The 24104-nt window shown below is 42.7% G+C and overlaps 1 protein-coding gene and 1 long non-coding RNA gene across 6 annotated transcripts in view; one reads left to right on the forward strand and one right to left on the reverse strand.

Annotated features, from left to right (window-relative positions):
• Positions 1-24104, reverse strand: part of LOC146675427 (uncharacterized) — a 387382-nt gene that overhangs the window by 6252 nt on the left and 357026 nt on the right. The gene's annotated exons all lie outside the window — the stretch shown is intronic.
• The window catches only part of kirrel1a (kirre like nephrin family adhesion molecule 1a), a 30979-nt gene that overhangs the window by 2057 nt on the left and 4818 nt on the right, over positions 1-24104 (forward strand). For all 4 annotated transcript variants that reach the window (XM_085400450.1, XM_085400452.1, XM_085400451.1 and 1 more), the window contains exons 2-10: positions 13715-13864; positions 17241-17390; positions 17482-17639; positions 17765-17915; positions 18288-18393; positions 18579-18727; positions 18907-19034; positions 22459-22585; positions 22861-22961. In XM_085400450.1, the coding sequence (XP_085256576.1) occupies positions 13715-13864; positions 17241-17390; positions 17482-17639; positions 17765-17915; positions 18288-18393; positions 18579-18727; positions 18907-19034; positions 22459-22585; positions 22861-22961 (1220 nt within the window). The remainder of the gene's footprint in view (positions 1-13714; positions 13865-17240; positions 17391-17481; positions 17640-17764; positions 17916-18287; positions 18394-18578; positions 18728-18906; positions 19035-22458; positions 22586-22860; positions 22962-24104) is intronic.

Genomic DNA, 24104 nt, shown 5'->3' on the forward strand with positions numbered 1-24104 from the left:
ATTGGATGGTTATTAGTGGAGCAGCTAATTAAAGCTTTGGAATATCAGAATGTTCTAAGGTATTTAAAGTCAATGCAAGCGTTAGTTTGTCTGTACTAGCAGCAGGAGTGATTGATTCAGGATCCCAGCCTTGTATCTACATACCAGCCTAGTAATAAGTCCTAAGCAAGCGCTGCCATTAATGCTGCTGTTAAATGTTACTGCATAATCAATCATTGCGAATTCGCTCCTTTAACTTACTAATGAGCGTTCAAGCCCCGAGGTTGGACTCGCAGCACTGCACCTATAGCCAGACCTCGGGCCTGAAATGCTGACGCGGACAAAGGCTCCAGTGCCATTTGTCAGCCTCTGTCCTTTTGTGCACATCCAAGCCACGAGCTGCTGCTGCCTGTACTGTACTCTCCAGCCCTGAATCACACAGCCGGGCTGTGAATCACAGACCTCAGACGGATTCCTGTGTTGTCCTCAGCTAAGAAAATATTCACATGCTGGAAGAGTCAGACACACTCAGAGGGGATTTTACACCCAGAGAAAGAAGGGTTCCTCAGGGGTTGTTTGATCAGAGAAGCAGTGGTTCAACTGCGATATGTTAATGACTCAAAGTGGGCTGTAATAGCTCAAATAAAAATGAAGAATTGGGAAAGGCTCATAAAGAATCCAGTGTGGTGCTAAAACACTCTGTTAAAACTGCTGATTTACAACATTACATACATTCTTGCCAGTAATAATCTGTGGCATTTCCTCCCTCTGAATAAATTCACAGATTTCTTATCTCTGATTCAGGCATGGTTTCTTTTTCATTAGCATGGGAATATCCCATATCACACAACATATGGCGCTTTTTTATTGTCCTCACAATAAATAAAAGAAGGATTCTGTAGTTAGTCTGGGCTGATCTCACATAGACGAGCCTCACTTTTTAGCACATGAATGCATACTAGGAAAACAATATCCAGGGATCAAAAGTTTGCCACAAAATGATGCGATTCATTTGTTTCGACTCAGATGATGGCTACGGGAAATTAAAAAAAGAGAGCGCAGCACTAGTAACTGATGAAGAATAAAAGTTCCACCTACAGAAACTTGTCCTCCAAGTGGATTACCACTTTACACAACTATTTATAGCGATATGATGCTTTTTGAAAGCTCGCTGCTACGGTTTTTGAGGCTAACGAACCAGTTTTTTTCCCCTATACTGAGCTCTCTGTGGCTCAGAGTGTAGATCCGGAGTGACAGACTGTATGTAGCGAGGCAGAAGTCTGTTTTTAATTTTGATCCCAGTGAGCAGAGATATAGCTCTGCTGCATCCCACCGTTAATATGCGAATTGAGGTCACGGTTTTTATGTGATTCGAATGAAGCCTATTTACCAAAAAAGCATCTCTAATTGACATTAGCCACTGAAAGCAATCACTGAACCAGCTGTAATATAATGTACATGTACGCCCGTTGTTCCCCATTGGGTTCCATTCAATCAAGAAATTCTTGGCATCTCTGTCCCCCGCGGGTGTTTGTCAATGTGTGACATGTTGATTGCTTCTCTCAGTTGATATGTTTGTTTAAGGGCATTCCTCTGGACACGAGTGTCCTATTATGTTTTTTCAAGTGGCGCTCGGGAGGAGGAACGTACTCGCTTGCTCTCGGATGATCCAGCGAAAACCTCGAAGAAGTATGCAGTTGGATAATTCGCCGTCAGACTTGTGGTCCGAGATGAATTCGGTCAAAAGCGGGCACGCTTACTTGCAAGCATCCTCAGCAGCTATGCACGTAAATGTTCCTCAAGTGAAGCCCCAGGATTTAAAGGCCTCATAATCTGATTGTGTTTGACAGGCCGGCGGCCAACAAGTTATAAAAAGAAAAAAGAAAAAAAAAACTTCCCCTTAAAAATGTTTCTTTATGCACAGTCCCCCGAGCAAGAGAGAGGAACACTTTATCACATCTGACTGAATCTATTGGCCTTGTTATTTTCCAACATGGCACAGCCACATTTCTGTAGCAAGAAACAATTTGAGGTGATGGAGGGGTTACAGGAAAAAAAATAGAAAAAACCCCCAAACTTTTGGAAGGCAGGAAGGGGGACAGAGAGAGAGGGGGGGGTCGTCCTTTGGGCAGGTGGGTGAAGCAGGAATCGAGAGTGATTGCACTCTTTTTTTTTGTTTGTTTTAGAGGTGGTGAGGTGGGTGGGTGGCGGGGCAGTATTGAAGTGTAGGACGAGGTTGTGGATGAAAAGAAAAGCGAGCCGGGAGTGAGGAGAAAGGGACCAGGACGAAGGAGGAGGAGTGGTCGGGAGGCCAGCGGCATAGAGAAAGGGACTATTACTCAGGCTTGACTGCTCCCTCAGTGGGGACAGCAAAGCTGCTCATTCACACAGAATATGGTCGAGTCCGGTTCAAAGGCTACGTTTGCGCTGGAATCACAACTGATTGAACCCACATCTGAGGTGCCAGCCGAGCGCTTCCCCCGCTCCGTCCCCACTGAGGTTAATTGCCATTAGCCGGTGTCGCCGTTAACTTTCTTTTCTGCTCGTCTTTGACTTTCTGTCTCAGCGTGATCCCTTTTCTGCTTACCAAAGTTCATTCTTTCTCGCTTTCTGTTCCCTCCTGGACTTCTTTTTTTTTCACTCCCCTCCCCACCTCCACCACCACCATTACTTCTTCTCTTTCCATCTACCCCTTTCTCTCTTGCTCGCTCTCTAATAAGTTCCAGATGTGGTTCTTGCATTCCTCTGGTCGGTGGAGAGAGAAAGAGACGGGGTGGGGGGGTGTGTGGGGTAGGGGGTTGGGGGAAGAGTGTATGAGTCGGGGAGGCAGTGGGGGGAGGGGACAGGAGGAGAAGCACATGAATTAAAACAGGGAGCACATGATGAGGAAGAGGAGCCCATGTACTTTATCACACAAAGAAATGTGTGCTAGAAAACATGCACACACACAGAGGGAGAGCGTGTTAGTGTGTCTGTGTTTTTGGGGGGTGCGGGTCCTGTAACCTCAAAAGTTTTGGGACATTCTCCTCCTCCTCCTCTTCTTCCCTCTCTCCCCCGCCTCCTCCTCCTCACCCCCTCCCTCTTCAGGAATGTGGCCTACGCTGATGATGTCACTTCATTTCTCTGCTCTCCCAGTTTCTGCTGCTCTGCAGGGACAGGGTCTGAGGGAGAGAGAGATTTGACTTGTTCCATCCATCTTTCCTTTATGATAAAAGCATTAGGGTCAGCCGTCCAACTAAATCGGTTACCACAGCGCGGCAACGCTCGCTGTCCTCATGTCATCGACTATAACAGCCTGCAGGCTAAAATGTTGCGGACTGCAAATAATGAGCGAGCCGTCTTTTAGTTATAATAATCATCAATGGCTTCAGAGTCGAGTCCTTAAAACAATGTTCTGCGCGTGCTTTACTTTTGTCAGACTACAGCTGCCAACTTAATGCTCTACCCTCAAGGCTATGTTTACCATAACCCAGTGTGCCCAAGTTCTTAGAAGCAGATTATACCAATTTACATTTTGCCAAGTCATCAGGAGTTTATATGAAGACACACTGTATAGCCAAAAGTACGTGGACTTCAACAATTTAGGGCAGGGGTGGGGAACTCCAGGCCTCAAGGGCCCGTGTCCTGCAGGTTTTAGATCTCACCCTGGGTCAACACACCTGAATCAGATGATTAGTTCATTACCAGGCCTCTGGAGGACTTCAAGACATGTTGAGGAGGTAATTTAGCCATTTAAATGAGCTGTGTTGGATCAAGGACACATCTAAAACCTGTAGGACACCGATTCTTGAAGCCTGAAGTCCCCCGCAACCCCTGCTTTATGGAAATCTTTCCTCAAGATCTTGGGCGCTGATGTTTGGCGATCTTCCAGTTTATCCCAAAGGTGGGGGGTGCAGCTGATTGGATGGAGGGTTCTGTGCAGGCTGGTCAAAGTTCTTCCACAACAAACTGATAATGTGATAAAGCTGGAATGTGTCTTTCCCAAACTGTTGGCAAAAAGGTGTTTAAAACACCACTGCGTTATTAAATCATTTTCTCTAACTGGAACGAGTTAAAAAGAACAAAAACACAAGTGCACTACAGTTTTGGGGACTATACCAGCTGTTGACAAAGTCTATTGCTGTTTTGTGTTATTTTTTTCTTCCATGCTTTTGCATCATATTTGACATTTTTTGTACGTCGTCTTAAGAATCTGACTAGGTAAGTAAACCATGAGTCAACTGCAGTTGTGGAACAGCTCAACATCTTGCTGTTGGAGTCTGCTGAGTTGGCCACCATTTGTTTTGTTGTCTTTTGGTGGGAATGATTTTTAATTTTTTTTAAAAATTTTATGTTATTTTTTTAAGTTTTCCAACTGCATTGCAACATATTGCCTAACACAAATATTTGGCCCACGTAGAAAGCTACGATACAGATCAGTGAGTTAAAAAAACCAGATGTTTGCTTTTGTGAAAATCGTTTTCTGTATTTCTTATCCTCGTCCCAGAAATCCTCGCTTTCTAGTGTGTTTTGGTATCTGCTGCTAACAAAGAAGCTTTCTTTTCAAAGAGACACGAGACACTGGAGGTGATATTGGACAGGGGGGAAGGGGGTGGGGGTATGTATGAATATTATTACACTCTAGCAGGTCAAGGCCCCCAGCTTTTATGGGATGCTTTTACTGACAGATGACATTGCAAGAGGCTACAGTACATACCAATAAAATTAGATTGCTCTGGATTGAATTAAAGCAGACCTTGGAAGGGCTGATTTATTGATGGGATGCTGCTTGTAAAATAGTCTTGCTGGATTCTGTCTCTGCACCATACTGTAACACGAGGTGGATTGAGGGACCTTGCCTACTTGCCCGATCTCGAGGATTTCGGAGGCAGTGTGGCTGCTAACTATCGTCAATGTGGAACCACTGCTGGGAATCACAGGTTCATTATGATATTGATTGTGCCATTTGAATTCGGTGGCGACCCATGTGGCGCAAGCTACACAGTGCATATCTGCAGAGTAGCAGCTTGATATGTATGTATCCTCTTGTTCCAGCTTATCCAGAGGACAGCTATTGTTAGTTCTGCTCACCCTTGGTTACAGCAGAGTATCTTTTGTCAGTCGCTCGGCACGCTGGCTGCACAAAGGCTTGTGGATTACCAGCGACAGGCCGGCTTTCCAGCGATTGAGCATATTCATGTGGCCGTAATGTGTCAGAAGCCTCATCCGTGAATTATCATATTACCCACTAGTGATCATAGGGTTGCCATGGCCACTGTGTCTATCATTGTGTCAGTGGTCCTCACTGGGCTGTAGCCATGGTAACAATGTCTGTAACAGAGGTTTGGTACAAATAAAGCTCTTCAGATGTGAAATGTATGAGTGGAGCCCCAGAGAATGGAAGGGTGGCACACGCACACTTTCCCAGCGCAAATATTCATGGAAAAACGACTCTGCACACCTTCACAGGAGCACGTGTGCACACAGTTGTATCAAAAACGGGCAAACAAAGACCGAGGAATAATTTTCACCCCCCCTCTCCACCTGCTATTTCCAAATAAACCTGCCTCCAGAAGAAGAAAGATGTGCACAGAGATAGAAAGGGGGGGATAAGGTGGAAGGTGGAGGGGAGAAGGAGTAATAATTTCTAAGTAAGATGCCTGCCAGACAAAAGAAAGTGAATAAGCAATGAGGAAGGGGCATGGCCACAAAAGAGAGGAAGAAAAAGAGGGGTCGCTAACTGCAAGTAAGGGGGAGGACGGCTAGGTAAGGTGACAGAGGAAAGGAGTGAGCGGGCAGACAATGCGGCAAACAAAGGAAGGAGTCTCTGAGTCTTTCTGTTCTCTCTCCCCTCTGCCCTAATCTTCCCTGTGCTCCGTCCCCACCTCCAGGAGACACCTTTGTGTTTGAGTGACACGGTGTCAGCAAGCGCAGCGGGTCGCCTCCTTTCATTCGCTGCCTCTCTCCATCTATGTGACTTGCTTGTTCCTATAGCGCCGTCACCATGGTGATGGGTTATTATGGCCATCCTGCCAGGCGGCCATGTTGTTGAAAGAAGACAGGCACAGGTGGTAGAGTTCCCACAGCCAGCTAAATAAATGGAGAACGTGAATACACTTGAGTTAGCGCTAAAAGCTTTGGCTGATTTATCAATTAGACATTAATTGATCGTAGTTTTGATAGTGGAAGGTTTGTTTTAGTCTTTAATTTTAATATTTGAAACAATCTGAGCACTGCAGGGTAAAATGTGCTATAGAAATGAACTATTTAAGAAGGGAGGTGTTCAGCTGCGTAAGTATCAGGGTTTGGTCTGAGGATAAACTGAATCTGTCTGCGCTAGGTTTGGGTGATATGTTTTTGCCCAATTTGCCAATCTGACGTTGCCTGTCCAACAACTGGTGACTACATATATGTTTGAAGAGTTGTGTGTGCAACTGGTGCTTTGCTTCATGGTATTTAATATTGACCAGGTCTACACAGGACTTCATATGCTAGTCTCTATCTCAATTCAGCAAAAAGAATGGAGACTTCAATTTAGCCATGAGTTTTCATGGAAGCAGATCACTCAGTTAGTATAAAAAAAGCACGGTGAGCTGATTATCTCCTGTCAGGCCATGGAAGATTATTAATTTGGGTTATGATTATCATTTTTTACTCAATGTCCAATCACAGTGAGGGGAGGAAGGCGAATTCTATACCAACCAAACGTCACATCCTGCTTGTAACAGTGCTGAATAAGATTGAAGGATATGTTAATGTCACTGTTGAGTGGGTCTACCGCTGCCTCCATGTGCCTGAAAAGCACTTACTAGATGGGCCAAACACATGCTTCGGTATACACATCCCCTCAGTGGAAATGTAGCAATGGAATAGACCAGGATTTATATGGCAGTTTTCCTGTCTTACTGATGACCCAAAGTGCTTTAGACGACAAGACGTTTCATCTCTTGCATCACATACATTTTGTGCTGGCAAAACTTTTGAAGAACCAAAAAAAGACATAAAAATACTTATTATATTTCAGTGGCACGTGATGGGGATACATGAGGTGAGTAATAACAAACACACAGTGTTATTTCAGTATCTTAAACACTGATGTGGGTTCAGAAATACACAACAGGTGCTTCCCTGCTTATTGTTTGAAAGAAATAAGTAGTTTTAAAGAATCACCATAGACTCACATGTGAGTATATTTTATTGACCTAACAAAGAGACAATTAATAAATACATTGAATAAATATATTTATTTAATGTAATTAAAAATTCTTGCCATTCATCGCATATAGAGTAAATTAAAATGTATGTAGGCTACATAGTCTGAGTATTTTTACACGGTGCGGTAGGGCTTTAAAACCTCATATATCCAAATCAGTTTTTCAGGAAGAAAAAACAAATATGATCACAGAGCGACACACACACAGCTACATGTACGCTATATACAGCAAACAGCGAGAGGGTGAGCCAGTGCGACTCCTATGGCTGCAACTTTGTCCTGAAACAATGATGTCATCCTCCATCACACTTCACAGCTCGGTGTCTGTGGACCTCGCCGTCTCTTTGTTCTCCCGCTCCTGCATCTCATTTTCGGCAGCCCCTCCATAGCACCAACGGATCGGCCACACACGGCGGCGATATGGAATTAGAGAGATAACAGAATCAATTTAGAGGGGATTGATTAATGGCGAACAGAGAGGGAGTGAGGGCTGAAACAGAGAAATAATGAGAGCCCAGCATAGCCGTCTGGCTATTAATTGAATAGGTGGAGGGAGGATGAGGTCATTGAAAAATGTTTTTTCAGGAAAATGGGTGTACCAAGCACGAGGGAGGGTTTCATCAGACACAGATGCACATACGCGGGTGCGCTCGTAGACGCGTTTGTACAGAAAACTTTTTTTGGGCAGTTACTTTACACGTCAGCTGTTGCTATGGTGACGCAAGTCCGTGATCCAGCCGAGGCGGGGGATTGGCTGGAGGAGAGCGAGGGAGAGGAAGGCAGGGGGACTTTGTCGGAGGGGTACGGGGAGGGGGCCAGACACAAAGATAATTAGATCAATGCATAACAATCCATACAAATGGCTTTTTATTTAATAGCATCTAATTCAATGAGACTGAATGCCACCAGTCAAGCCTTTGCCAGAACTGTGGATTGCATGGCATCACTTCCAGCTTTGTCTCATATCCCACTGAGGTGAAGCAAACGTGTGTTTAAAAGGTGCAAACAAGTTTTGACAGTCGCCACCTAACAGCAGAATGTGCGGCACTTTCAGAAATGGGGGACGTATAAGGAGCACACTCGCTAAAAATAGCTCTGAACGTCTTTGCACGCATAAACCTTTTCGGTGATTTTCAAATGGATGGTTCATTACCTTGCTATTAAAACACCATTGCGTGGTGCGAGAGGTGCTCCCGGGGGAAACTGCTGTAGTAGTTCACACTGTGGCGATGTGTGGCCATGCTTTTGGTGAGTCACCCGACGAGGCAGCATGCGCTCGCCTTTGGCTTTGTGTGTGCATTGACAAGCAGAGGTTGGTGTCTCAGTGTCTGCAAGGGGCTGTTGTCCTTAGCCCCAGATTAATCCTAATCCCTTTCCAAACTTTGGCTAGGGCTGTACTTAATCCCAGACCAAACCGAGACCTATTCCCAGCGGAGATGAAGATGCGCCGCTGGCTTGATGGTTTACGCCAAGCTGTGGTGTGATCCATGTTCAGGAAACCGCCTCTGTGTGTCAATTATATGGTTGGGGTTTTGAGTGGTTGTGTTTATGTGTGTGTTGACAGGAAATGGTTTGCCCATGTGGCGAAGGTTAGGTCATCCTTGCAGCCTATTTGTGTGCGGGCGCGTGCGTGTCTGCAAGCATCCCTTTGTGACCGTAGTTTGTGTGGGGACAGGGTGCTCGGAGTCTCCCGGTGGTGTCTTGGGGATCGGTGACTCAAAGAAATCAGGACACACTCTAAATTTGTCACTGCAGCATAACCCACATAATGAGAGAATACAAGCTCTCTTGCATGCACTCTCCTGTCTTTCCTTCACTCTGGCTACTCGCCGCTTGTAGATTTCCTTCTTTAAACACACAGAGACGAGCACATACACTCATGTTGACAAGTGTTAACTGTGTAATATGGAAATCAGAAGGCGATGAGCACATGTTTAAATGAGTCAATGTTTTCAGTCTTCAGCCTTTGCATGGGTGTTTTCTCTGCAGATTGTGTAGCCTCCACTCAGGAGTATTCAGTTTGGATTATGTTTTTGGTTTACTGAGGGAATACCTTCAGCTACCGTAGCAGAGGTGGTGGAAGGAAGGATTTACTTGCCCTCAGGCTACTGTCGAGGTTGCGGGGTAGTTTAAACCCAGATAAACTCTCTTTACACCATGTATAACTGAGAAAGGCTTGTCACGCTTTTTAAGACGCTATAAATCCACACTCCGCATCCCAGTAATTAGCTTTAGAAAAGTGCAACTTTCATTTAATTGGGGTGCATGCAGGAAAATTAAAGGACAAATCTACCATCAAAAATCTGCCATCGACAGTGATCTTTTTTTGTAATGGCAGGCAATATCCAAGCTAATTCTTCCTTTTCTACCTTAATCACCTCTGCATTAATGTTTTATTTACATTAACTGCTCAAGGCACACTGGATCTTTACACACTGTACCATCTCATTAGATCTGGCGTATGAGAAACAGATTCCAGCCACTCCTTTGATTTATCTTGTGCAAAGAGAGCATGCCACACCAACGCACTGCAATCAGCATTTCTTTATTTCCAATGGAAACGAAGACGTTGTTCATAATGACAATCCCACTGAGACTTATTATCCCTGCTGTGTTTTGTGTGTTTCGGCAATAGACTGTACAGACTTTTTTATGAAATCTCCTGAAGTCTTGATGGCAGTATTTTGGTTGCTGTCAGGTAGTCTTTTTTTCCTGGAGCCAAATGTAAATATATTTGGACAATAGGGCCGCCACAAACGATTATTTTGATAGTCGACTAGTCACCGATTATTTTTGCGATTAGTCGACTAATCAGATCATCATCCATTGGACGTAAAACGTACAAATAAAATACTGAAAAAAGCCAAACAATAACATTTTAAGTTATGTATATATCATGTTTAACCTGAGTAGTGAAAGACAGCGGTGGGTTTGAAAACGATTTGCCAGGTGTCCGGTGTTCTCACTGGCTCTAGTGAGCCTAGAACCCCGGCTAGCTATCGAGCTAGTGGGTAACAGACGTCTCCGAAAACGTCGGAGCGCTTTTGAAAATATGTGGTGTCTTGATAAACTGAGCAGATATTTGAGGTTTACACAGCTATATTCTCGCCTGAAAATATGTTAAACGTTTATTTTGTCACCCAGAAAGAATAATAAGAGTAACATTAAAACTAACTAGCTGCCACCATTGTTGGAAACTGAGCAGGGCCGCGCTGGGCCACCCTATGAATTCTGGGATAGGTTGGGCCATGAAGTATACATCCGACCCATCCTTCAAATCTGGAGAAATGAAGGGCGCATTTGTCGGAGTCTTCGAATTTGGACAGCCTTCGTCGTGTCGCTGTAACGTAATTGGCCTACAAATGTGGGCAGAGGAGGATGTGGTTCCTGAATTTGGACATAGCTACGATACCGGACACAGCTTCTTCTTCTTCAGGGGCTTAACAGCAGCTGGCATCCTTGTACATGCAGTGCTGCCATCTTCTGTTTCAGTCCGTTATTACACTCTAGGATATCTAAGAGCATCTAGCTCAGTCTGCATCTTTTGGTACTCTTTTGGCTGTGTGGCTACACTCCAGACATAGATACCTATTTGAGACTTTTACTCACCAGAATTAAAGCAGACTTTTTCAGCAAATAGATCTATTGCACAAGAAATTCAGCTGACTAATTCCATTTTGGAACATGTATACAAAAGCTGGATGTAACCACTGTTACACTGATTTTACTCGCTGATTCTTTTGTGAAGCCCAGATCTTTTATTGGCTTTTCTTAAACGTCTTGGTTTTTTCAAACCGGATATGATGTGAATCCGACTGTGAAGCTGGGGAACGCCCTGTTCTCATTGCTTAAGAACTTGCAAATTGCAATCAGCATACCCTAGTTTATCCATAGGCCTTTGTACTAGTACAAGCCTTTTAGCAATGTAAGGAGTCTATAACTGTAGCCCATTAGTGATAATGCAGGTTTTCAGAACCTGGAAGCTACATCCATCTTTTATATACCGTCAGTGTTTTAGAACCAGCCTCCTGATGGGAGGAACTGCGGGCACTTAATTTTTCAGGTTCATTTTTCACTCGCAGTGTCTTCTGCTTGGTTTGAGCACATTGATTTGACTGTGCAGCTTGCAACTTTGCTTGATTTTTAAATCACAGCAATGAAAACCCGTTAGAAAACAAACAGATCTAAAAAGAACATTAATCTGGCATTGCGTGCACGGGAGTATGTAACATAAGTTTTTTTCCAACGAAGCTGCACCCACTTCAATCAGTCAGGCAGCATACAGAGAAAAACATGGATACGAATCTTTAATAATGCAAATAACACAAACGTGTTTTCGTGTGTGTTAATGAGGAATCTGTTGCTTACGGTAAGAGGATATTGAAGGATGATTTCAGGCCCTTTAAGAATTGATGTTCTTTTAGTTTCAAAACAGACAGATGTAGATTCTAGTTTGATTGTTGATTTGTCAGCGTTAGACAGCAATCACAAGTTCCTTATTTATCTCAACACAGTGAGTCAGGCTTGTATTGAGTGCCCATTAGGAGGATCATGTAGCTTTGGACTAATGTGCTTGCTCACTACTGAGAGATGACTTTTCATTATTCTTAGTTAAAAGCCTTTAATTAAGAACATTTTACTCCCTTCTTCTCATGGCCACTCACTTTTGCTCTGTCATCTTTTTTTAATCTTAATTCATCGATTTAGTTCTTTGGGGTCCTCAGGGAGCAGATTAAGGACTAGAATATGTTTTTTGGGGCAACACACTGAATTATTCTTGGTATGCATGCTGCAAAGCTCCATCTGCATCCAGTTCCCTTTTCACCGTGTATCCTTGCACACCTCCTTTATCTTCAGAATATTAATGTGCTGCACTGTCAGGAGCCATTGTTGTGATTGGTACAGAAATCTTTTTGCATGACTGGGTTCTTTTGTATTATCAGGCATATTGAACCTCTGCAGATCACACCAAATATGACATGATGGGGAGAGAGTGCATGTCTGTGTTTGTGAAAGGGATGGGGAATGCGAGAGATGGGCACTGAGGGTCATGATGGGGAGGCAGGAGGTGGGGTGCGGAGGCATATGGCAGTTGTTAAAAAAAGTGAGAGAGATGGAAACCTTTGGAAAAGCGCTGGAGGGCTCAAAGAGAGTGTGAGGGAATGAGTGAGAAAGAGGGTGTAAGGGAAACAGAAGGCCAAAACAAGTGATAAAAAAAAGTGGCGTGGACAAGTGAGAAGAAGAGATGGAAATGGCAGAAGGTGAAGAAAAAAGGAGTGAGGGGAAAAAGCGAGAGGAGAGAGAGATGGGTGAATGGGGGGATGAGAAAGAGAGGGAGAGAGAAAGTGCTAGAGGGCTGATATTTAATGTGATAAATGAGTTGTGACAGTCCGCCTCAAACCCCCTTCCAACCAGCAAAGGAGAAGCAACACAGAAATAGAAAGCATTATGGGTAAAAGGATATATACGGCGTTATGTATGTAGATAGAAAGAGAGAGGTGTGTACACACTGTAGGAAAGGAGAGGTGGAGGAAGCAAAAGGACAGTTATAGACAGAATTATAGATGTACAAAGTGAAGGAGGCGAGTGGGGATGCATACATATACACCAAAAGCAGGGAGTGACGCGAAGCAATTTGGGTAAAGGACGTACAACGTTACAGAGAGAGAACAGAAGAAGAGAGGCAATGACAAAGGAGGAGGAGGAAGGTGGGGGCTGGGGGGGGGGGGTGTACAATGCAGCAGTGGGTTAATGATCTACAGTACGAGATTCTTCGAAATAACAAGTGGGAGAGAGGGAAAAAATGGAGGCGAGAGACCGAATGGAAAGACTGAAGATTTGAAGCAAATCTTGCAGCGGCTGTCTCTCGTGTATCGTACGTGCACCATGTCTTCAGGGGACACCTAATTACAACTCGTCATTGTACTGCATGAAACAGTGGCTGAAGCCCCCCCCCCACACACACACCCGTTTTCCTCATGGTGGTAGTGGGCTACAAACTGGAGTGAGAGAGTGTGGTAGACAATGACAGCCACTGTAGTTTTGGTTGGGGAGTGGAAGCCTGGGAGATGACTCATAGGCAGGAATGAAGAAGGGAGAAACAAGAGGGAAACGAGAGGGAGGATCGGGGAGTTTTGGAGAAATAAAAGCCAGGAGTGAGGGAGAAAAGGGGGTGTGAGACACCCTATGGCTGAAGTTGTCAGTTTGATCTCCTCTCGTGAGTGAGCGTTGACTGCCTCTTCCACTTCATTCTTTCTCTTTCTTTCTTCTCCAGTTCTGCTCTGATTTGCTCTTTTCTGACACCCCTGTCTCACCACGCTGTTCTTTGCTGCCCTGCACTTAATGCCCACGAGCCACTGTGTGATCAAACGTGGTAATTATGGCCTTCCGTTGCTGCTGGGAGAATAAAGTTTGAATCAATTAGCCATAAAAGGTATAGGCCGATACACTTGAACGAATGATTTTTACTTAAGCTTCTCTTTAGAGTGTACACATAAAAATATCTTATAATTCCATAACTTATCCCTCTGTTTTCTCCACCAGTTTGGACAGCGAGATTCTCTCAGGAGCCAGCAGACCAGTCGGTGGTGCGGGGCCAGAGGGTGATCCTGTCCTGTGTTGTATTCAACTATTCTGGCATTGTTCAGTGGACCAAAGATGGCTTGGCTCTGGGCATTGGAGAGGACCTCCGAGGTGAGACATCATACAGCCTCCCGAGGCCCTTCTTTCACTCAGTTAAGCATGTGACTAAGATTGTTTTATTATTAAAGCTGATTCTGATATCTTTGGATCGCAGCAGCTCTCGGGCTACGTTTCATGCTGCGTCTTTAGAGAAGCAGAAATTTTGATAGTGTCTGGACTTTTTCCCCCCCCCGATTCTCCATTCATGAGGTGTCTGGCCTACAATATTTACAGTACACATGGGTAAAGTTGTACTGTGCTATGGCACCGAGCTAAAAGTGGGACTGCAGAAGGCATCAAGGTGCTACAATTGTTTAGTTTCTTTTTGTTTTGTTTGTGTGACTTTTTCCGACAATCAGCAAAAATTGGAAATGCACAAACCAAAGTACATGCAAGGCAAACGGGATGACTGAATTCCACCTTAATGAGAGCTTCTGCACCTGCCACAAAGTCCGAGTAGTAGGGCAGTTATTGGAATAGCTTGATAGCATGTTGAAAGGCTATAGAAATAGTGCAGTGATTTGCTCTTAAAGTTTGGAGGTTTTATTAAAAGTTCTTTAAAGCCATGTGAGTCTCAGCTGTGCTTTGGGCTAAATGTGATCATCAGCACAAAACTACCGTCTATGATGGCCTCACAAAATAAAATAGTTAGCAAGACAAAGTTGCTAGAAGCCTGGCTCCAACATCATGGCCTTGAAAGGGTTTTTCAATTGGACTGGTTAACACTGAGGACTGCCACTGATATTTGTTTTTGTAATGAATTAATCTGCAGAGTACTTTCTTGATAGGGTAATGAATCGCTTTGTCTAAAAGTAAACTGGTAATAATTTCCATAACCCAATGCCACATATTCACATGGTTTTAGTTGACCAACAGTAACCACCAAACATCATCCATTCAGTGTGATGCTGTGTATGCTAAAGAAAAACAGTTAGACTTTCACCGGGTCTATGCTGTGGCATGGTAGAAACATTGTTGCTTTTGTTTCTCTTGTGGACTTTGAGAGTTTTGTTAATAAAGCCACATTGTGAATGATACACTCTTGCTCAGTGTTACTAAAGCCTGTCTCATTGTAACTGTGGTATCTACTGGTTACTAAGTGTTTTTGCTGGAGAAAATGTTGGTTACAGGTGTGCCTGCGCGAGTTTCCCACAGTGATAAAAGAGGATACTGTCATATTAAAAAAAAGACACAGATGTCGCATCACTTACTGTTTATTACACTCACAAATATCCTTTTTGATAAAGTTAAGGCTGGACCAAGTATAGGCTGATAGGGGCTCATTTCATTGTTGGGCTGTTCTCCAGAATCCTGCGAGTGTCTTTGCATTATAATTCAAAGCACCTTGAGGTGATTTGTTGTGATTTGGTGCTGTATAAATACACCAGAATTGAATTGGAATCAGATTGTTGTGGCACACTGTGTACATCATTCAGCTTATGATATTTTTAGCCATTTCCTCCACATATCTTCAGTTTTTTTGATGGGAATTTCTAAACTCCCTTGGGCAGGTTTTGTAGACACCCTTCATTTTGACTAAGGAACATCACCACCTCTGTATTATTAGCAGTGGGTGACACTGATTAGCTGCCTGCTGATTTTTATTGAAAGGGCGATTCATCGCTATATACGTAACCCTCCTTCTGTTATGAAGCTCTCTGCCTGTACTGTTTCCATTTTTACCTCACATGATTCCTAGTCTGATTTTGCCTGACTTGGGCAAAACTCGGGGGCAAATGATGCATCTCATCGCTTGTTTCTAACATTGTCAGAACTGCACTGATTAGCCCAAAGGGACTAATGCTGGGGCTGTGCAATTACTGGTCTAAACAAGTGGGTACATTTTTAACTGATTGGTCCAGAGGGGCACTGCATCATCTGTCTCATGTTGTTGCCTTGCATTTGTTGTTATTGTTTTTCTGCAGATGTTGTCAATTTATAGTGTACACATTTTTTTCTGCTTGGCTCTGGATTACTTTTGTTTCACCATTTATTCCTCTCCTCTCCTCTCCTCTCCTCTCCTCTCCTCTCCTCTCCTCTCCTCTCCTCTGTCATCTTATTCCTTTGTGACCTTCCCATCTAAGATCCCTTGTTCCTTTCTTTCTCCTTTGCTCTCCTTCTTTCAGCTGCCACTGTTGCACTGAGGCCTCTCTCATATTCTTCTTTTAACTTGTCGGGCTCGTCTCTCCTTAGCTTGACACACTCTTATTTCATCCCCTCCTCTTTCTGTCATCCTTTCTGTCATTTCTTTCTCCTTCGGCCTGTCCTTGTCTGTCCTGCCTTTTCCTCATTCCTCCTTACTTTAGTTGATTCATATTATTAATGTAACAGTCTAGTGCCTAAAGCTTGAAAAACAAACCCCCCCCCAAAAAACAAAAACGTGAATGAACACTGGCCACTTAGTGCACACATACTCTCACTGTGTGTGTGTTGTTTGTGTATGGAGCACTGTCCCTCTGCCCCCCACCACCATCCCTGCTTCTCTGGGCTTTTCATACGCTTTCTCGCCCTCAACATTTCACATGCAAATGCACGCATATACAAGGCACACGCATGCACAAATGCATGCAGAAAGAAGGACGCGCAAGGTTAGGCGAGCTGCAAGGCTCAGTTCAGAGGCTGCACATGCAAACGGCAGCAGAGATCTATTTTTTCACATGTGAACTACGTCTGGGCAGCAAACATGAATTCTGCACCATGGACTAGAGTCGATGTGAGTCCTCTAAAACGTTGCTGTCATAATGCATTCATCTTTTCCCCCTGCTGGGTAAAGAGAGCAGGGATGCCACCTAATGGTGAGAATGTATAGTGTATTGTCACACAACTGGGTTGTATGCTGGATGGGGGAAGGGAAGATTACAAGGCTGTGTCTCGTGTGTGTGTTTTACTGTGCATGCGCATCGTGAAACTAAGTGAATGCATGCTTGTTTTTTTTTAAAATCAGTCACGTCATGTGGCCGTGCTTTGCTCTGTTGTCCTTTACGCTGATGGTTAAAAGGTCCAATTTCTACCTCACGTATGACACATATCTGATGATTGAAATCTGCGTGAACTTCAGCAAGCTGCAAGATATTGCAGAATATGTTGGGCCCTTGAAGCATGTGACTATGGGTAGTTAGTATTTGAAGGTTCAAATATAAAAGATGAATAAAATAAAAAAACATAAGCACACAAGACAACATTGATACGTGGGAATAGATTTGAGACTACAGCTAAAATGTCAACATAAGAGTGGAAATACAGATTAAAAATGTCCCTGTTGCTTGTCTTTTTATTGTTTTCAGATGTGCCGGAACCCTAAACAGATATACAAAGCAAGCAATAATATAATATGCACTCTTTGTTTGTTGTGAAGCTATATCCTTGGTTTGTGTATGTGTGTTCCCAGCCTGGCCCAGGTACCGTGTGCTGCGGGTCCAGGAGTTGGGCCAGTACAACCTGGAAATTCTGTCAGCTGATCTGTCCGATGACTCCCTGTATGAGTGCCAGGCGCCAGATGCTGCCCTGAGGTCCAGAAGGGCCAAACTCACTGTCCTCAGTATGTTTGTGTGCATCTGTGTCTTTGCACATGACTATGGGATGCACGCGAGACGGTGTTTGATTCTAACTGCGCTCTTTTTCTGCTGCAGTCCCCCCAGACGACCCAGTGATTGATGGGGGTCCGGAGGTACTGCTGAATGCAGGGGAGTCCTACAACCTGAGCTGTGTGTCTCGAGGGGCAAAGCCGCCCTCCATGATCGAGTGGCTCAAAGATGGTCTACCTGTGGAGGGGGCTAACAGCATCACTGTAAACCTAAAAAGACAAACCCACACATGAGCCTAGAAATACTGAACACACATACACAGTATCTGCAGTTCTAACACTCCTATATGTGCGTATCTCTCTCTGTCTTCCTATCCTCCAATCATCAGGAAGTGCTTCCAGACAGGAAGCGGGTGACCACACGGAGCGATCTGCCTATCCAGCCGGTTGACACCGATACTGGGAGGAACTACAGCTGTGTGGCCACCAATCTGGCTGTTCCCACTGGCAAAAGCACAACCGTCACTCTTAACGTGCACCGTAAGCAGTGATTTTCTTAATACAGACAAGTTAGCAAACTGAGAAGAAAAATAATGTATTCCACATCTCATTCAGATTCCTTGACTGAAGGATAAATACATATATTAACAGCAAATATTTACTACAGAGACAAACACAAATATAATGACTGTTCCCCCTGCTACTTTTATTATTATTATTTTTATGACAAAAAAGAACAAGCATCATAATTTTGAATGTATACCATCTGCCACCAGATAAAAGCTTTTATAGCAGCTATTAAGTAATGCGCGGCAGCCATTTTGCATCAGCCTGTCCTCCAGATTGCTGCATGCATTAGATGTGCTAGGGCCTGGTCTTATGTGAGTCTCTTTTGCTCTCTCTCTCCTCCAGATTCACCAATAGTGACCTTGTCCATTGAGCCTCGCTCTGTCCTAGAAGGGGACAGAGTCACTTTCACCTGCCAGGCTCACGCCAACCCTCCTATCATGGGCTACAGGTCGGCTTCATTCTCATTTTCAGCATGCTTCTTAAAGTAGCTGCTACAAAGTCAAAGTGACAGATTTTAGTTTCAAACTAAGTTATCAAACAATTTTAGGTTTCAATTCATGTCACACATGCTACTCATCTTTGTGTTTTTCCGGGTTTTTTTTAGTACATCTAACGCACTGTATTAAATCCTAGATGGGCTAAGGGCGGCGTGGTGCTGCAGGGTGCCAGGGAAAGCGTGTTCACCACCAAGGCCGACCACTCCTTCTTCACCGAGCCGGTTTCATGTCTTGTTTTCAATGCTGTGGGAAAAACCAACGTCAGCATCTTGGTGGACGTTCACTGTGAGTCACACTGTAGTCATCTCACTATGTTCAATAAGTTGCGGCCCACTTCACTCACTACGGTCCAGAGTCAGAGGGATAAAACACACCGTTGTTGTGTTTCTTTTTCTCCGAGTAGCTTTTCCCCTTTTAGTCCTACTGCATTATTACTCTCTCTCTCTTTCAATCTCTGTCTCCAGTCGGTCCAATCCTGCTGGTGGAGCCACAGCCAAAAACAGTAGATGTTGACTCTGATGTGACCCTCAACTGCAAATGGGCTGGAAACCCTCCGCTCACACTCACCTGGTTCAAAAAGGGTTCAAACATGGTAAGAAGCTAAGAGCCCACGCTTTGCACATTTTCCTCTGTACTTGTGCTCACACTGTTTTTACAGGTCACACTTTCTTCCCAAGTGTTTACAAAAGTGCCCGGTCATCGAAAAGCATTATGTTATATTTTCAAACACCATCTTTTATATTTATAACTTACATGAAACTAGGTTTTGATTTGTTGTCTATAGTAATATGATTCCAATTTAGTAACTCTATCCTAATCTATAATCAGCAAAAGGTATTAATAATATTTAATATTTCAATTATGTCAATAAAGTTATTTTCAATTTGAATTTTAGAAAATCTGTTTGTTGACAAATGTCTGGTTAACTATTAGTAACTTGTCGCTCACATCTATTGTATTTCCCCCCCAAAAATGGTAAATTTAGTTGGTGTTTGCAAATAATAACCTGTATGTAAAAAAATGAGTGTAGTGATCATGACATCACTCACTGGTTTACAAAGTACCATTTTTTTATGGAGGATCGGGAGATGATGATTTCATGATTTAATATTGACTTGTGGAAAAAACTATGAGCTAGAAAATAAGACATTAATACAATAATTCATTATCTGATCATTTCATGGACAATAAAAATGGGAATTATAGATAAATATTTCTAAATTAACTATTAATCTATCAATAAATACTTCAAATAGAAAAAGGATTTACAGAAAAAATCTCAATAAACTCTCAATAGGAAACCTCATTTAACCTCATGTAGTTAATAAGCTATTGGATTAGCTGCTCCAGTTAGCATTTAAGTAAATGTTTGTGCTTGTTTAAGGAGACTTAACCTCGTGTATGACTGAGCCTGTATAAGAAGTATGCAAAGGGACACTGCAGTGAAATGATCCTCTAAGTGTGCTCTGGTGAACTCAGCCTGACCACCTGTTATAAATAACGTGCTAACATGGCTAACCGTAGCATCACTTTTAGCCTCATGTTAGCTTTTGAAAATATTACTAGCACTAGCTAGCTATCGTTTTTAGTAAGCTAATTTGCTTTTCACAAACAAAAAGCCTGTCACATTTACACACAGTGTTAGAGCAATCACTGAAACATACAACCTTTAAAATAATTATTAAAATGCTCTCATCAGTCCAGATATTACCACATAACGTTCTGATGCTTAAAAGACTTTAGACAGGGTGATTACAATGACAGAACAGCAGTTCAGTCATTTCTTTTATTATTGATATTCAACAAAGTATGAAACACTGAATTATGAAAGTGCAGGAAAGCCAAGGACACGTGATTTCTGATAGACGGATCATAAATGGCCCAGCATTTTTCAAAGAATGCAAGCTGTCCAATTGTATGTTGGTATTGTTTCTGGAAATTGCACAGTTGGATTGATCAGTTCTGCAGAGCAGGGCATGGTACAGCTCAGGGATGAAAACTCTGTCTGTTCATCATCTACCTGAAATTGAGTTATTCATTATTTTGTCTGTTCCTATATCTTGTGCTGCTCAACAGAGCTGTAGACAGGTATAGACTTCTGGCTGATCTTGATGAGTGGTTGTTGCACAGAGGATGCAAAACACTGATGTTTGTCTCCTCGCCAGGATTAAGCCATCCCTCAGCTTTAAGGTGAAGGAAAGTGGCATAGAAGAGATTCAAGCAAATATTCAAATACGTTCCTCAGCAGCTGCTGATGAATTCTAAAAAGAAAGAGTCAAAAATACTTGCAGGTCACTTTCACCATTCACTTAACAGTGACATCCAACTGCTGATACATTTGAATAACTCTGATGTATAAAAGAAGATTTGGCAGATTTTTCATGGGTGCAACCCACATACACAACTCTGCTGCTCAACCGACAAATGCATTTTCTTTACAAATGTGGCACAATTTAAGGGAAAATAAACAGGCTTTCAAATGGTTTGAGATTTACTGACAATAAGCAAATCTACCAAACTCATACATCAGATGTGGTGTGATTTTGCAGGACTTACGGTATGTTATTAAACCTTTGATGGCTAGGTGTACAGTGCTCCTTAAATGGTTTTCATTGCTTAGATTTGTGTCAAAGTGCGTGCACTTGTGTAAGTAAGACAAATGAACTGAAATCAATAGCATCATCTTTAGCCTTTCTCTTGATAGAGCGCAGCAATACAAGGACTGACAGACATAATCGCCCTGTCAAGTCTTTTAAGGCTTCAAGTATCAGAAAATTATGTGTTAACATCTGGACTGATGAGCCCGTGTCTACTGCCATTTTTGTTTTACACACAATTCCTCTTTTTAAATAGCATTTTTGAAAATCAATTTTTTACACTGTAAATTTGAAATGTTTTTTTATTGAGAGTTATTTTTGTTCTGTAAATCCTTTTTTCTATTAATGGGATAATAGTTAATTTAGAAGTATTTATATTTCTTATATATTCTTTCTTAAATATCTATAATTCCTCCTTTGGATGTTGATTAAATTACTGTCTAAATAAATAAAATAAACATCACAAAATGCTTTATTTGATCTCTGAGTCTTCTGGACCTCCATATTTTTGGCCAACACCCTGTTTCTTTTTTTGTTTTCTTCTTTTTTGAGTTTAAAATGATCTGAGATCTAAGCCATTATAGAGGGAACCCTATTCTAACCTTTGCAGAAAGGTAAAGCAGGCATTTATGGAATGAATTTTGGTGTGTGTCACTTTGACTCTTTATTTGCCAAAACTTTAACACAAGCTTTTAATAAAAGCAAAAATAATGCTTCTGTTTTGCCTAGGGTTAGAGTTATGGTGGGCACCAATGACAGCTCAGATCTCAGAGGCTCAACATGGGGCTCTTTGAGGATTGACTTGCGTCTGGAACCAGCCTCTAATGGTTATTCGGCACACTGCAGTTTCTGGCTTTATATCTGACTGAATTTTTGAGGATCAGCAGTTACCTCTTTGTGCTGTTGCTACCATAAGTGTAGCAACAGCACACTTATGGTACACTGTTTGGTTAGCAATAAGGCTGTTTATGTTAGCTGCGGTGACTTACAGTGGGGAAGAGACCATCACTAAGACAGTAAAAGAAATGGGCTTGTTACATGTCTTTGTTTGGAAACTGTGGTCTGCCTTGGCCAAAAACCACATCTGTATAATCAAACTCATTCAGGTGTTTTTCTTTCTACATGCTTACATATTTAGACATAATTTAACATGGCTAATTTTTTGGATTTGGTTGCTAAGCGTCTTCAAAACCTTTGTGATAGGTTAAAATTGGATGTGCATGTTTGCATTGTTGGCAATTTAGAGTCAGAGTGGAAGAACACGTATACTTAAATACTATCTACGATGGGATCTTTTGAGATAATACACATGGACCTTTTTTCTCCCTATACACTGTACATGTGGACCTTTATTCTGTTTATTCCTTGCTGCAGTTTTGCAGATGCCTTGTTTATATTTCTTTTTTCACTCCCCCACAGGTTCTGAGTAACAGCAATCAGCTGTTTCTGAAGTCGGTAAGCCAGGCGGATGCTGGCCAGTATGTATGCAAGGCTATCGTCCCACGGATTGGAGTAGGAGAGACTGAGGTCACGCTCACAGTCAACGGTCAGCAAACATCAACACAGTTTAATGTGTCACTGCTTGTAAACGAAAATGTTGTACTTTCGAAAAGGTCAGCGTCTCTGTAATTGAAAGAAAAAAAAAATTGCTATATGTCTAAAGTGGTGGGCACTTGTTTTTGACCATCCTACACCTCCTTTTGAACAGGTCCGTAAGGTCAACAGTTAAAAAAAGAAACGAGTGATAAGCTTGGGTTTAGCGGTTTTTAGTAGTTTCTTTTACATTTTTGTTAAATGCATCCACATGTTCTCTCCCTGCAGGCCCACCCATCATTTCCAGTGATCCAGTCCAGTATGCCGGGAGAGGAGAGAGAGGAGAGGTGAAATGCTACATAGCTAGTACACCTCCTCCAGATAAGATAGTAAGTGAAAGGAAATGTGACTCATTTGTGGCAAAAAAAAACCGAAGATAATTTTTTCTACATTTTAGTCCAGACCGAGAAAAACGCCAAACCAGGAGAAGCTTTGGTCACAGAGACAACAAGGTTGTGCCTTTTAGTCCGACAGCAGTATCTATTTTATGGTTACTGTACCTTCCTTTTCGTAAATGGTTCTTTTCCTGCATGGCGAATGCTTTTAGGCACCGACACTGTCCCCTTTTCTATTTGAGTGGTGACTCACCCTTAAACTCTCCTAGAATGTTCTTCCATCCCATCACATAAACAAACCAACACTAAGCCGGCCCGCTTTTAGCTCTGCGTCAGAAATCGTCCTGGATGCTTTCCCTGCTTGGTTGTATCACAGAAACGCAGCAGTAGTAGCTCCGCGGCTCCCCCGCCTCTGTGACTGATCCATCCTGACTTGCGTTGCACGCTTCTAATGCAAGTGGCGGTGGTTTGGGCAGAGAAAGATTTATAAAATATAAAAGACTGGGGAAGAACAGTTGTCCCAGTAAACGCCACAGCCAAGAGAATCTCCTTCTCTCGAATAAGTGGGCAGATTATGGAAACATGTGGGCTTATGTATAATTAACTCACCTTAGCGCAGTACTTCAGTGCTGAATAATACAGCTGCTTTTAGTGGCTTTAAGGTTGGAGGGTGTGCAAGATTCTCACCAGCTCATTCATCTATTACTGTCATGTCATTCTACAATGTTAGTGTGACACATTATAGCCAGTTGGCATTTTTGAAAAGAAATATCTTAACAGCTACGATCACCCTGTTGTGTTGAGAAAAGCAAATATTTAAACAGCGGTAATTTCAATTTTTTTATTCATGTTTGAAAAACTGAAAATGTAGTGTGGCGATAGCACAAATCATTAAACTGCCAGTTACTTAGATCTTCTGCATTTATTAGCCATACTGTGAACACTTTTATGTAACCAGTTCTGTTTCAGGTACCCTTTAATGTGCTTGAATACAGCACATTAATATGTATTTGTGCACAAATGCATAACTGGAAGCATTTGACTTGACTGTGATTTGATAGCTGGGGTGGGAATCATAAAGTAAGTCATAATAATATCCTCATATGTTTCCCATGGTAACGACGGTATCACAGGACA

Source organism: Rhamphochromis longiceps, linkage group LG3, assembly GCF_057381845.1.
Source record: "Rhamphochromis longiceps isolate RC_006_pf linkage group LG3, R_longiceps_female_GT1.1, whole genome shotgun sequence".
Lineage (NCBI taxonomy): Eukaryota > Metazoa > Chordata > Actinopteri > Cichliformes > Cichlidae > Rhamphochromis > Rhamphochromis longiceps.